This window comes from Pleurodeles waltl, chromosome 9 (genome assembly GCF_031143425.1).
Source record: "Pleurodeles waltl isolate 20211129_DDA chromosome 9, aPleWal1.hap1.20221129, whole genome shotgun sequence".
Lineage (NCBI taxonomy): Eukaryota > Metazoa > Chordata > Amphibia > Caudata > Salamandridae > Pleurodeles > Pleurodeles waltl.
This window is the reverse complement of record NC_090448.1, coordinates 803393800-803409885: the sequence shown is the minus strand read 5'-3', so window position 1 is coordinate 803409885 and position 16086 is coordinate 803393800. Positions and strand designations below refer to the sequence as shown.

Here is a 16086-nt window from a genome sequence, read left to right as displayed (position 1 = left end):
TGTAAAATGCATACTAACTCACCTGATGTTATGGGCAACTTCAAAATATTTGCATGTATAACCCCTTTTCCTAAACTCACAGTTTTAAATGATTTTCAGAAGCATTGCTCTTCCTTCAATAGATTTCTTTCAATAGATTTAACCTTATGCATGGTCAAAAGACAATAAAAAATCATTATACAGCAGCTTGGTTTGATTGAGTATCACATGTTTTTGCACGCCTGTCAAACACTATGGGTTCCAAAGGTAACGTACAATATTAAGTAAGTTTACACTTTTGAGTAAGTTTACCACTTTTGCGTATTCCCAAATCCACGTGAATGTTACTAATAAAACAAATACCACAATTAGTAAAAGTCTGGCACTACCCAAGGCCGACCATTAGTACTGCAACACCCTCACATACAAAATAATGGAGATATGGACTTAAAATAAACCCCATGGAAAATAATTTTAAATTAAATTAAAGCATTTAATGTAGTGAAAAGTATATATAAATATAAATTCATATTAAAAATATAGAAAATAGTGCATTTTTATTATTTCATTTTAAAATACTTCAATAACCTATTTGGAAATAATAAAGTAATAATGCATGTTATTAAAAATATTAAATTATGTTTCATTGCTTATATCACTTATAATAAATATATATATATATATATATATATATATATATATATATATATATATATTATTATTTTTTTTTTTTGCTGGGAATTTCTTTTTAACATAAACTTCAGAAAAATAAATGAAATTTAATTTAACATTTTTCCATTAATTAAAGTTTTAATTAAAAAATTATTTAATCAGGAGGAAGCATTTTCATTTGGTTTTACATTTAAAGAGAATATATAAAAATAACCTACAGCAATATGTAACATACATTTTTAAATATTTATTTTTGAGTTAAACACATTTCTTTTTGTTTTCCCTATACTTTTCCATGGGGAGAGTTTGCACTTGGGGCATAGATCTCTGAATAGTAAAGTATAGGGAAAACTAAACAAGTTTACATATCTCAAAAATAAATATTTACATTAATGTATGGTTATTTTTTTAACTAATTTAACTAATTTAATTTATCATTATTTTCTATGAGAAGATACTGCAGTAGAAGTGGAAGGCCATGCACAGTGCCCGACAGTCATAGGACAGTAAACATTTTTTGGATGCCATTTGTAGATGAAAAAAACACACACTTTGCTCAGCACTTGTTTCCCATTTTTCATGAAAGAAATCTACATTTTGTACATTTTAAGCACAAACCCTAAGTACCATCAGAATCTCCGAAACCTGGAAGGAAAAGGATGCACATTTGGCTTAGCTATATTTTGTGGGAAAGATTTACGAAGTGCGAACGGCACCAAATAAAAAAGGAGATCCCAATACGGTGGATTTAGGTTGGGGCATCTCTAGGGAGGGGCTGCCCTTAAGGGATTCATGCATAAAAGATTTGTTTGTGAGGCAATACGTGATGGCTCTATACTTGCCTGCATCTTTCCTTATTAGCTATAAATGGGCAATAAACCCCTATGAGAGGGTCAACGTAAATGAAACTATGTATAGTTGCTACTTAAGATACCTTTTGTTCTGCATATGTGTCATCAACAAGGAGACAACATTTAAAAAATACTTCACATTTTCAACATCATGTAGAGGAAATGTATGTATGTCAATAACCATCCTTGCCTATAAACCTTCTCATGTGTCACAAATTTAGCAAATTCTGGATTATGAGCAACAGAAACTTTACTTTCAAGGACTCACAGTTATGCTTTCAACAGTAAACGTTCAAAATGCCAGCATCAACAATTACGCTGGTTTAAAAGCCCACAACTGGCTAATGATGCTACATAGGGCTTCGGCCACACCGGTAGGTCCCCCCACGTTAAAAAAAAAGACACCCAAAACTGGCTAATGGTGCAACATAGGGCATGGGTCACGCCAATACATTTCCACATTTGTACATCATGCCATAATGCAGAGTTCCTGCTCCTCATCCGCGCATCATCCATTGTTCCCCTCATGCACACCACTCAGTGCTAAAGTCACAAACATCAGATGCACTTCATTCATTATTCCTCTGAGATGCATCATTGGTGGCCCACAACAGCATATCTCCCCGAGCTCTTATATTTTCTTGCCTCCTACTGCACTTTAACCCGAGCTTAACTGCTGCACACCCCTCCTTAGAAACTCCTTCACAGAATTATATGTGACTTTTTTCTTTAAAAAACTATCTGTAAATATGCAGGCCAATATTCATGTTCTGTGTGTGCATCTGTGCCCATACGATATGTGCCTTTGTGTGCTTACACTATTGAAAAACCCAAACTACTGGTTTGTCAATGCTTCTTTTGTACTGCAGATGCCATTCTTATTAATCAAGAGGAACAGTCAAAACAGAGAAGAAATGCTAAATTTTGGAGCAAGTGGAATTCTTTCTCTTGTTCTGTCAAAAATCACCAGATCTGCATCACATTCGCATAAGAACCCACAACAGGAAAATGTGTACCCTTAGGGCATAAAAAGACATTTGTTTCTGTCACAAATCAAATCAAAGAGACCATTACGCTAATCCAGAGAGAAGTTTAAATGCGGAATTAGACAAATACATTAGTCGATGTTGGCGGGAAAGGATGAAACGGCATCTTTTATGTTTAAGTATGAAATGTCTATTTCTCAAAATTGAGCGATGATTAGTAATTAGAACTGTGAATTTTGCGCTAGCAGGTTGACCAGAATTCACAGTTTGTTCCATGTTTTCAAGAGATCATATTTCTCATTCTGGGATTTACTCATTTACTCATTGTTATTAGGTGTGCCAGTCCAATTTAATCAATACACAATCTCTGCCTAGAACTCCCGGAAAAAATCGGAGTTAAAAGAAAATCCAGGAATAGAGACACGTCATCTAGACGACAAGCAAATTAATGGTCACCATAATGGCGAATGTGGGGTCTCATGTACAAAGTGTTTGAATTGTTCCAAGTCCTTAGATTAGGTATATCTGAGGGTTTATGACATCCAAAATGCTTTTTAATCGTACTAAACCAAATGATAATTAATTCCGAAAAGGTTTCTGAGTAGTTAAAAGGGTTTAGGTAGCATGACGGGATTACTATCTGGAAACGGCGTTTTAAGGGCATTCCTTCCAAATACTGAATACATAAGGTATGTATTATTATTTTCTGAAGCAAATCCATGCGCAAAATATTAATATTTTACCACCTACTCAAAGAAGGAGTTAGCCCATTTGCAAACAAGACGGGGTCTTTTATGACTACTTCTCCTTTGTGAATGGTGCGAAAACATTCTTAAGAGTGTTCAGAGATCCCATGGACCATCATCTAATCTTAAAAAAAAGAATGTGAAATTTGTATTTTCTTTGTTCCCATTTTCATTTTATGCAAATGGGCTACATTAAAAAAAGGATTGCTTTATTTAAAAATAATCACAGCCAAGTTGGTGGTCTGCTGACCCCAGCAGGCCACCGTGCCTGTTACTGCAGGCAATCGTAGTGTGTTGCAATTTGTGACCTATTTAATAATATTTATGAGCCAGATCGAATTATGACCCTCTACAATTCAGTATTTTGTGAACCCACATATTCATACATAGGTTGGTTCACAAATTAAGAAACTGGGACTTCTTTTACTTAATTCATTCTTTGTACATGACGCCAGAGATTATCACATCAGCTCTGTACTGGAATGGTTGCTCAAGATGGCTAATTTAATACTATTTGCTTCCATTACAGATCTTAAAATGCAGCATGCAGCAAGAAATGGCATCTGTCAAATCTTCATACAATGCAGTTGACTTGGTGCGCACACCTGCAGTGCGCAGAATCAGTTTCTGTGTCGCTTTTCTGTGGTAAGAATTTCATTTATGCCAGTTGCGGCTCGCTGCGCTCTGAAGGGACGGGGTAGGTGCAGCATGTGGGGGGTGGGGGTCGGGGGGAATTACTGCATTGAAAGCCTTCTCTCAATCTTATCAGAAGGATGGCACCAAAACACCATTTTAAACAAATTGACTCAGGACATTTCTTATACTAATAAATAACCTTTTATATCTAGTCCACAGTTTTTGCAATCAGTTGGCAACAGACCTATTTTACCCAATATAGCCTCGGGGTAGGATTTATGCTTGCTCCCTTGCTCATTATTTCAATAGATTTTATTGTTTATCTCAGGCCCATGAACCTGATTCAGCAGCTTTTCCTATTCTTGTTTTTGTCCTGCTCAAAGAGTATTTTGGTCTCACCATGTTTTATTTGGATGTATTGTATCCTTCTGCTGCTGATGTCAGAATCATGTATTGCAGTGCACAAGGGACTATTTACACTCCCTTAACCCCTGTTCTCATCCCTCTTTTCCCTCCAGTTCTCTCATTAAAGGATTGGTCCTGCAGTGCCTGCTTGCACCTCCATAAACACTATTGCTCCAACTGCCTCTTGCTCTGCATACAGTAAGAGTGGACATCTTTAAATGCTTTTTGAAACATTCCAAGACAGCTGAACATGTTCACACATTTGCATACATTCACAGCAGTTACCTTGGAATCATTTTTCTTATGCTTTAAAAAAAACATTCTAACATGTCTGTGACATGTTCATGTATGTGCGGCCACCATCTTTGAATGATTATTCTTAAACAAAAGAAACAATATTCCAATAATATTTCTGCCACTGTAAAAAAAATCATTAAAAGACAGACCACATCTATTTTGAGAAAAGAACGTGCCCAAAAGAATAAGAAACACATTCCAAGATGGCTGCCTTGCTTACATGTGCATGCATCATCTTGGAATGATTGTTCTTTTGTTTTAAGAGGATCTTTTCAAAATAAGCTATGAGGGAAAAATATAGCAGTGACAAATCCAATGAGCATTATAAGGAAGGTTTATCGTCTTTGCTAATGCTTGTTTATAATGTCATCACTTCAAGTCATTTAGAAGGTCATATTGAGATGGAAAAGTCCCATGCATTGTTATGGATGTGTACTCCTGTCCTGTGTGCTCCATCAACAATGATGTCTGGATCCCTGTGGATGATTTTTTTATGTCAAGGGTAACCATTGATCATGCATGTGACCATGACATAGGCCTGTCTCATGGACTGCGGTATGTTTGGAGGGGGGGGGGAGGGTCCAAACTGCTACCATCATGGTGGTGAAAAGCTTTTGCCTTTTGCAGGAGTTAAGAAGCACAAGCACAGTGGTAGCTGCAAATGGCATAGTGAGCAGTAGAAGTGAACATACCTTTCTACCAGTGTCACTGGAGTGAGGCCTACAGACTCTCTCATGTAAAATAGGCCCAGGTGGAAATATTTACTCCACTCATGAAGTTTGAGGAATTCAGGCATGCCACGCTAGATGGAGTAATGCAGAGTTCGCAAATTCCGCCATTCGGCGTGTAGTGGAATTTTGTTTCCTCAGAGTGCCCAAGAATAGTTTTTAGTTTGCGCTCAGGAGTGCCACAATAGTCTCAGGCTGCTTGTGTGCATGTGTGAGATTTCGCACCCGCTAGTGCGACTTCCGGCCACGACAGCACCATTAAAGTGCTGCTCACAAGCAAAAGCAAACGTGGGTCCACCTTGAACAGATTCTCTACTATAGAAGCTGCAAAAGCTTCTTGAAAAGACATTTCAGGAGTATTTTCTACCCCCAACTGACTGTTCAAGTTGTTTTTCAGTGCAAAAAGCCTTTTTTTAGGGTCGAGTCTGCGTTGCGTGCGCTCGCGCATGCGTATCGCAGCGAGACGCTTTTGTATTTAGAAAAGGGCTCGGAGCCCTGTCAACATCACGTCAGTGTTTTTTATTGGTTCGTGGGCTTGCCTAATAAAATCTGCTTGCTTTCATTAGTCGCAGGCACGCATACGTCATGCCTTTTCCGGTGGCTAGCCCTCCTCGAGCGCAGCGACCAAGTACAGAAAACATGCGAGGCTCGCTGTTTTCTGTCTGGCTCGTGGACTTCTTTTTCTCTAATTTACGAGCGCGATCACGCTTGGCAGAAGTTGAGCGCTTTACATAGTTAATTTCACTTTTTCGGGTTATGTACATAAATGCACTTTTGCCCGATATGTGAAAAGTCGGGTTAGGAGTTTACAACGCGATCAGCTCTAACATGAGCAAACGCGAGACCCGTTGCATTGTAAATGCTTGTTTCTTTTGCTTTCTTTTCCAGTGGGAAGGAAGTGCCCTAGAGACTTCAACTCCCTGTTCTTGTCCAGCATGCTCCTCCTGGTGCTTTGTAAATCTCCTGGTCACTTTTCACTTAGATTTCGAGCTGGAAGGATCATTCTCTTTTTCTGCTGAATAAATACCTTTGGATTTAAGGACTTTGTTTTTGTGATGTCACACAAGTAAGTTAAAAACTATTGTATAAGAGTGTGGTTTGTTTGAGCATGCAGCAGTATTTCTTTGTACATTTATTTGATTTTTTAATATCGGGGGTTTCTGTAGGGGCCTAGTTACACAATTCAGTATCTTTTTTCCACGTTTGTTACATTTGCAATATTGTTTTATTTTACTATGTGGCCTAGTCTACCAATGGGCTGACCAGCCAGTAGGCCACTACTACTCATCAGTGCATTAAAGAACTGTTTCTGTAGTATATGTTGTTTCAATAAAACAACATTTATGGCATTGGATTAAATTAAACATGTGGGTTATTGTTTGTATTTCACTTTTTTTTGCAAAACATGTATACGTGGGGTAGTATTTGATGCCCTAGGAGGATGTGTATTGTTGTAAAATGTTTATAGCTTAGTTAATATTCATGTTTGGTATTGCTGAATTAATGGTAGTTTTTTCTTCAGTGCCACTATGCCTCCTTTATCCGGCCAGTGTGTGTGATTGTGTTTGCCATAAGCCACCATTTGTCTTTGTTCTCCATGCCATGGGTCTAGGGGCCATTTTGTGTATTCTGTGTCCATAGGCCTGAATTTGTTCTATATTTTCCATGCCTCCTTGCTTGTTAGTTCACCATTTGGCTGGTGGCCATTTTGTTTAGCCAACCTGTGTGCGTTTGCCATAGCCTTGAATGTGTTTTTTATTCTCCATGCCTCCTTGCTCGATGTTGTTGTTTGACCATGTAGCTGTTGGCCATTTTGTCTAGCCAACTAGTGTGCTTTTGCCATAGGTTTGCATGTTTTCTTTGTTCTCCATGCCTCCCCTCCTTGCTCACTGGTGTTGTTTGACTATGTGGCTGGTGGCCATTTTGTGTAGCCAGCCAGTGTGCTTTTGCCATAGGGATGCAAGTGTTCTTTGTTCCTACAGGTCTCCTTGCTCACTGTTGTTGTGTGACCATGTGGCTGGTGGCCATTTTGTGCAGCAAACCAATGTGCTGTTTCAACAGGCTTGCGTATATTCTTTGTTCTCCATGCATCCTTGCTGGCTGTTGTTGTTTGACCATGTGGCTGGTTGCCATTTTGTGCAGCCAGCCAGTGTGCTGTTGCCATTGGCTTGCATGGGATATCAGTTTAATAATATGCTTGAGGATCATTGTAGTATCTGTACATTATGAATATAATTGTAATGAACAGTGCTTTATATTACACACATTGTTTGCATTTTTCACCTGCACCTCTTTGCCTCCCAATAGGTGTCCCATACTTCTGTAGTGCAAACATCAGCAATTAATGTTTTTTAATTTTTATTTTATTTTTAATTTTATATTTTATTTTTTTATTTTAATTCTTTTATTTATTTTGTATTTGTTTTTAAAAAAGTTAACATTTCTATGTTATGCTTTTTTTATTTTACATTTTTTTACAATTTACTTTTAGTTTTTGTATTTTTTTTCTTATTTTTTTTTTTGCATTTTGCCTTCATCCATGATCCCTCCACTCCCTGGCTGCCATAGCCGCACAGCAGCACAACAGCATTCCCCCTGGCCCCCCTGCCTGCCATAATAAGCGTACAGCACACACACCAGCATCCTTCAGCTTTTAATGATTATTCCATTTGCCCAAGGACTACCTTGCCTAACATAGTCGCCCACTAGCCTTGATTTTTTAAGGATTATTCCATTTACCCACGCACCCCCCTGACTGCCACAGGTGTCTCCTTTAGAATCAATGCTCATAAGGCAAAGAGCTACATCTGTATGTTGTGTTATCCTGATTGGAAATTAAATTTTATGTTATATTGGTGTGGTTTTGACTTAAATATGGTTAAATGTATTGTTTATTATCTAAATACCCAGCCATGTCAAATTATATTGTATTTGTACTAATTCAAACTGCAACAATACCATGCTTCACTAAATGTTTTTCTTGCTTGTTTGCTTTTAGGTGCACAAGAAGAGACAACATCCAGAGTACTGCCAAACAGAAGCCTATCCAAAACAAGCAACCACACAACATGTGATGTCAGACCTCCAATCTCTTCCACTTGTGCAGCTCAGTACCACTGACAAGTGACAGCTTTAAAATGGCCCCAAAGAAAGGTGTTGCCAAGAAAGTGGCCAGTGAGAAGAAGCAGCTTTACACCACTAGCGTGCGACCACAACCTTTTTCGGGAGATATGTGCCTACCTCACCTGCCTCCTGGGGTGAACCTGGGAGCAGCACTCCACATCAACACCACCACACCAACCCAAGCCCATGTCTGTCAGCGAGGCAGCCCCTGAAATCATGGTTACCCCAACAAGCAGTGAATTTGAATTGGACGTATCCCTTTCACAAAGTAGTACCAAATCATTTTAGGAAACAGAACAAAGTGGATGACAGCTGCAACCAGCAATGATTATTTAGCATGCTAGTAGAGTACCAGTTAAAGACCTCATACATCAGGCGCCAACATGTTAGAACGCATCCTATTACATGTTGCAACATCTGTTTGAGCAGTACAGACAGTTCAATAACTATGAGCCTGATTTAGAGTGCCACGAAGGGGTTATTCTATCACAAACCTGATGTATATCCAATCTGCTATATTACAACTCCATTATAGCCTATGGAACTTGTAATACGATGGACAGCTAACCATCACCCTTGTGACCAAGGAACCCCTCCACCAAACTACAAATCAGGCCCTATGTCATTCAAAGATGAGGGGATACAATTGGAAAAACTATGACCATGGATGCGGACAAATACTCCCTTTTGAGATTATCACACAGAAAGTTAGCAAGGAGAACAGTACGGCGGGCCGAGCTATCCCGTTGGTGTGTCTGCTACAGGAACAGCTAAAGAAGGTGTGTGAAAAGTTCGCAGTCACAGGTGTGAACGAAAAAGTAAAAGCGCATGCCTCGGAGATGAGTTTCATCTTTTCCTTGGCTGTTAATGTAAGGGTGCAAAACGACATCAAGTTGTCCAAAGAGAACATCAGTGCCACACTAATTGATCTGCGACACAAAAAAAATCTTGCCACTTTCATTCCTTTGTCTGAAGGGGTTTTTTCATAATACAATGGTGGATTGATGAGGAAGCCGGAGACCTGAAGAAGAACAGCTGAAAATTGTCCCACTCCCAGGCAGAAAATCTGGAGTGCTGCCTTCAACTTCCAGAGAGGGTGGTCTTGCCTCACAGCAATCAACACCAGAAACAGGAACACCAACAATAACCATAACTATAGGAACAGAATAATTGGTCCCAACCTTTGCACTGGCTTGGTTTCAGGTGAGAGGTCTTAAGTCCAATGCAGAGGCAAAGGCAAAAGAGGTTGAGCAAGTGACATCACCAATGACCATTGAGAGGGTGCTCCAGGAGTATACGGATAACCCAATAGAGGTTTATGAGTAACAAACCCCATTGGTGTATTGTGGTATGTGAGAATGTGCAAATGGCCACTGCTCAGCAGGCAGGCAAAAAAGTATCTGCCTTGTCCTTTAGCCAGTGTGTCTGCTGAGTGTGTGTTCAGTACAGCTGGCACAGTTGTCACAGTGAAAAGGACCAGTGTCTCTCCTTAAAACATGGAGAGACTGATCATGATCAAAATGAACCAACATTTCATGCAAAACATTTACAAATCATAGAATTCAGCTGTTACAGTTAGAAGTATTTCAAGTAACTATAGCTTGTTCCCTAAAGTAACTACAAATCGCGCCCCTGCCAAGCAGTTTTCTCATCAATAATTTTACTGAAAATGTTACAGTGATATTATCAATTATGTCATAGATGTCATGAGTGATGAAATACCTGAGGTGATAAGCAGTGCATGGCAGGCACAAGTTATAGTTGCGTTTTTGTTACTTGAAATAACTCTATCCATAACAGTTGAATTTCTGTGGTTTTCTGCATGTAAAATCTGAACCTAACTATAAAGTCCCTGTAACCTTTGTTTTTTTGTGAACTTCTATTTTTCTTTCTATTTCCTAACTATAATGTCCCTGTGGACTTTGGTTTTCTCAGGAAATTTCTAGTTTAAAAAAAATGTTAAGTAAGATGCCCATCACAATGTGCAGTGGGGAGGGTTGGATGCGGGGCCAGGCCTGGCATTGTGCTGGCCCCACGCAAGCTTGCTGCTCCTTCCGCAGCTCCTTCTTGCCATCCATTTTTTAAGTTCATGCCCCTACTCCCTCATTACAGACCTCTGAGGTCATTGTCCTGCCACTGCCCTGTCTGCCTTCCCTGAACATTTAGCTGGCTCCTCTATCCACCTCCTCCCTGCCCTCTGTTGTCTGAAGGCATCCACAAGCCCCCTTCCTCCTCTCCTGCATAGTCCAGTGTGCTGCTACTGCCCTCAATTTAGCTTGACATCCCTGCCCACTCCTCCTGACCTTCGTTTCCCAATTCTATGCTTATCATTGCCCTCCTGTATAGCCTCTGTGCTTCGCTTACTGCCCCACCCTACTTCCCTTGCCCTCTGATATCTGTGTACATGCCCCTGCTCACACCACATTCCATAGACCTGCCACTGCTCCTCCTATCTACTCTAAGCATTCTGTTGAGCTGCCACTGCCCCTCCCACCTGCCTAGCATAGTCATATGGCCGCCACCTGTCCCTGGCACCTCTACCCTGCATGTCAAAGTCCCATGCCCCTACCCCCTCCCTCCTGTCCTCCATGGTCCATTTTGCTGTAACTCCCTTCTGCTCTTCCATGTTCTGTTGTGCTGCAACTGCTCCTAATCCCTGCCTGTGTGGTCTCTTCTGAAGACCCTTCCACTGCTCTCGCTTGTCTGTGTCTAGCCCCTACCCCTCCCTTCAGTCCTCCATGGCCCTTTGTGCATGCCCCTAGCCTCTCCTTCTTGCCCATCATGGCTGTTGTGTTGCCACTACCCCTCACACTTGCCATGCATGTTTTTTTGTGCTGCCGCAGCCCCTGCAACCTGCCTTGGAAGGTCAGCTTGGTGCCCCTGACCCCCTACCACCTTTCCTCCATTGTCTGCGGTTATGCCATTACAGTGTCACTATTGCCATCCAAGTTGAGCTGTGCTTCCAGTGTCCATACCACATGCCCTCCGTGATCAGAATGCTGGTCCTGCCCCCTTCCCCTCTGTTTTCCATGTATAGACTCTTATCTCCTCCCTCCTGCCTTGTCTGGTCCATTGTTGTGTCCCTTCCTTTTACCCTTCATGGTCCTTTTTGCTGCAACTGTCCCTCCTGTCTGTCCGGTATGGTCAGCTTGCCACCCTTGCCTTTTTTCCCTCTGCTCTCTGATGTCCATGTGCATGACCCTGTCACCTCCCTATTTCTTTGCATGGTCTCTTGTGCTCCACTGCTACCCCACTTGTCCTGTGTCGTGTATTGTGCTGCTGCAACCCCTGACAACTGTCCCATTAGGCCAGTTTGGTACTCCAGTCTGTCCCCCCCCCTGCTGTCTCTTATCAAAGCTCATGTCCTTACCCTATTCCTCCTACCCTCTTGTTATTCACAGTACCATTCTTGTCAACATTTTGAACTTTAAAAGAGGGAGATTTTGAAACAAAACTGGGGAATTGATTTTCCAATTGACTTACATTGAAAAAGAGGACATTTTAGGCAGGAAACAGATAAAATAAAAGCCTTTTTGGGCTTGAAAACATCAGGACTCTCCTCCCTGAATCGGGTCTGTTGGCATATGTGGTTGTACTATCACTGCCTCTCCCTTCAGCCCTCAATGGTCTGTTATATTGCCACAGTCTCTACTGCCTATCCTGCATGATTGGCCTGTTGCCCCAGCCCCCTTCCCTTTGCGCTACAAGGTCCATTGCGGTGCCACAGCCCCTCCTGCCTGCCCATCATACTCAACTTGTTGCCTTTGCACCATCCTCACTGCCCTCAATTATTCAATTCTGTGCCCCTGACCTCTGCCTTCCCATAGTATTGTAATGAACAATCAGATTGCTAACATTCTATATTCTAAAATTGGGCATGCCTGAAATCATTTTGACGTAATAAAAACTGTAATACCTAAAGAATATCCTTTAGAAATTATAAAAATATGAGGGTCTTATTTCCATAGAAATTATGATTAGTGCTCTAAAATCTATAATGACAACATATTGTCTGAGTTCCCAAATAGTGACAAAGCACTTTTAAATGATTTGTTATCTTTACGTTTTTTCATCCAGTTGATCATTTGATTTCATGTTTCACTTAAAGGAGAGGATTTGGTGTTACAGCCAGAGATGCAGACTTTCCAACTGGGGAACCAGGTTTGAGTTTCACTGTCAGCTCGACATCCTGTGATCCTGGGAAAATCACTTAATCTCCCCAAGCCTAAAACCAAAACGAATGTGTCCTTGTGTAATGTAGCTGAAGCTCATGTAAATCACTCCACTACCTTCAGGTCAAGTCTGCACTGTATAAACTGCAAACAAACAAATAATTACATGTTTTATAAATTTCTGTCATTGGGCTATACTTGGGCTACATTTGTGTGATAAGCCAGTCTACACCGGTTCAGGGATCCCCCAGCCCTGCTCTGGCGTGAAACTGGACAAAGGAAAGGGGAGTGACCACTCCTCCAGTGTGTCCCAGACCTCTGCCATCTTGGATTCAGAGGTGTTGGGGGCACACTGGACTGCTCTGAGTGGCCAGTGCCAGCAGGTGACGTCAGAGACCCCCTCTGATAGGTTCTTACCTCTCTTGGTAGCTAATCCTCCTTTTCTGGCTATTTAGGGTCTCTCCTCTGGGCTATTCCTCAGATAACGAATGCAAGAGCTCACCAGTGTTCCTCTGCACTTCCCTCTTCGACTTCTGCCAAGGATCGACCGCTGACTGCTCCAGGACGCCTGCAAAACCGTAACCAAGTAGCAAGATGACTACCAGCAACATTGTAGTGCCTCATCCTGCTGGCTTTCTCGACTGTTTCCTGGTGGTGCATGCTCTGAGGGCTGTCTGCCTTCAACCGGCACTGGAAGCCAAGAAGAAATCTCCTGTGGGTCAACGGAATCTTCCCCCTGCTAACGCAGGCACCAAAAGACTGCATCACCGATCCTCTTGGTCCCCTCTCATCCTGACGAGCGTGGTCCCTGGAACACAGGCGCTGGGTTCAAGTGTCTCCCACAGTCCAGTGGCCCTTCTGTCCAAATTTGGTGGAGGTAAGTCCTTGCCTCCCCACGCCAGACAGCAAACCTGTGTACTGTGTGATTTGCAGCTGCTCCGGCTTCTGTGCACTTTTCCAGGACTTCCTTTGTGCACAGCCTAGCCTGGGTCCCCAGCACTCCATCCTGCATTTCCCAACTCGCTGAGTTGGACTCTGACGTCGTGGGACCCTCCTTTGCGACTCTGAGTTGACCACTGTCCTCAGATCTTCTAAGTGCCTGTTCCAAGGGGTGACATCCAGTGCCAGGTCCAGTTATCCCTTATTAGTAGAATAGAGGTGTGTCTTGTAGCTTAGGCTGTTAGAGGTAGCTATGGCAAAGCAGCTTAGGCTGAACTGGGAGACATGCAAAGCTCCTACTATACCACCTATATCATGTAGCACAATATCATCAGAAAACACAATACTCAGAGTTAATAAAAATAAAGGTGCTTTATGTTAGTGACAATATGCCAAAAGTATCTCAGAGGATACCCTCACTTAGGAGGTAAGTAATATACACAGATTATATATACACAAACCCAAAACAGGTAAGTAACAGTGAGAAAAGTAGTGCAAACAATGTAGAATCACAATAGGATGCAATAGGTAGACATAGGCCTAGGGGCAACACAAACCATATACTCCAAAAGTGGAATGCGAATCACAAATGGACCCCAGGCCTATGGGAAGTTGTAGAGGGTCACTGGGACTGTGAGAAAACTGTAAGGGTGTCCAAAATACCCCACCCAAGACCCTGAAAAGTAGGAGTAAAGTTAACCTACTAGCCCAGAAAGACAGAATAGTCATGATAGGGCATTCTGCAAGAACCACAAGCACCAGCAAAACACTGAAGACTGATTCCTGGACCTGAGGACCTGTAAAGGAAGGGGGCCAAGTCCAAGAGTCCCGAAAGTGTCCGGGGGGGGGGGCACTAAACCCCGAATGAAGGTGCAAAAGGGCTGCCTCCGGGTAGAAGAAGCTAAAGATTCTGCAACAACGAAAAGGGCTAGGAACTTCTCCTTTGGAAGGAAAGTGTCCCACGGAGTGCTGGAGGTTGCAGAAGTGTTTCCAGGCAGAAATACTGCAAACAAGTCTTCCTAGCTGCAAGAGTTGTGGTTGAGGATTTTGGGTGCTGCTGGAGACCAGGAAGGACCAGGATGTCGCCCCTTGGAGGAGGAGACAGAGGGGGCGCTAACCAACTCAGAGAGCCCCTGCAGAAGCAGGCAGCACCCGCAGAAGTACTGGAACAGGCACTTAGAACATCTGAGGACAGTGGTCAACTCAGAGTCACAAAGGAGGGTCCCACGATGTCAGAGTCCAACTCAGCGAGTTGGGAAATGCAGGGCGGAGTGCTAGGGACCCAGGCTAGGCTGTGCACAAAGGAAGTCCTGGAAAAGTGCACAGAAGCCAGAGCAGGTGCAAATCATTCAGTACACAGGTTTGCTGCCTGGCGTGGGGAGGCAAGGATTTACTTCCACCAAATTTCGACAGAAGGGCCACTGGACTGTGGGAGACACTTGGACTTAGCTCCTGTGTACCAGGGACCACGCTTGTCAGGATGAGAGGGGACCCAGAGGACCTGTGATGCAGATGTTTGGTGCCTGCGTTGGCAGGTGGAAGATTCCGTCGACCCACAGGAGATTTCTTCTTGGCTTCCAGTGCAGGGTGAAGGCAGACAGCCCTCAGAGCATGCACCACCAGGAAAAAGTCAAGAAAGCTGGCAGGATGAGGCGCTACAATGTTGCTGGTAGTCTTCTTGCTACTTTGTTGCGGGTTTGCAGGCGTTCTGGAGCAGTCAGCGGTCGACCTTTGGCAGAAGTCGAAGAGGGAAGTACAGAGGAACTCTGGTGAGCTCTTGCATTCTTTATCTGAGGAATAGCCCATAGGAGAGACCCTAAATAGCCCAAAAAGGAGGTTTGGCTACTGAGAAAGGAGGCTTGGCTACTAAGAGAGATAAGCACCTATCAGGAGGGGTCTCTGATGTCACATGCTGGTACTGGTCACTCAGAGCTGACCATTGTGCCCCCAACACCTCCAAGATGGCAGAGGTCTGGGACACACTGGAGGAGCTCTGGTCACCTCCCCTGGGAGGTGCTGGTCAGGGGAGTGGTCACTTCCCTTTCCTTTGTCCAGTTCGTGCCAGAGCAGGGCTGGGGGATCCCTGAACCGGTGTAGACTGGCTTATGCAGAGATGGGCACCATCTGTGCCCATCAAAGCATTTCCAGAGGCTGGGGGAGGCCACTCCTCCCCAGCCCTTCACACCTATTTCCAAAGGGGAAGGGTGTAACATCCTCTCTCAGAGGAAATCCTTTGTTCTGCCTTCCTGGGACTGGGCTGCTCAGGCCCCAGGGGGGCAGAAACCTGTCTGAGGGGTTGGCAACAGCAGCAGTGGAGACCCCGGAAAGGCAGTTTGGCAGTACCCGGGTTCTGTGATAGAGACCCGGTGATGCATGGGATTGTCCCCCCAATACCAGAATGGAATTGGGGTGACAATTCCATGATCCTAGACATGTTACATGGCCATGTTCGGAGTTACCATTGTGACGCTACATATAGGTAGTGACCTATATGTAGTGCACACGTGTAATGGTGTCTCCGCACTGACAAAGTCCGGGGAATTTGCCCTGAA

General features: G+C 42.9%; 1 protein-coding gene across 1 annotated transcript in view; it reads left to right on the top strand.

Annotated features, from left to right (window-relative positions):
• The window catches only part of LOC138260002 (solute carrier family 22 member 6-A-like), a 632653-nt gene that overhangs the window by 308248 nt on the left and 308319 nt on the right, over positions 1-16086 (top strand). Inside the window, exon 6 of the mRNA XM_069208049.1 lies at positions 3764-3879. Coding sequence (XP_069064150.1) covers positions 3764-3879 — 116 coding nt within the window. The remainder of the gene's footprint in view (positions 1-3763; positions 3880-16086) is intronic.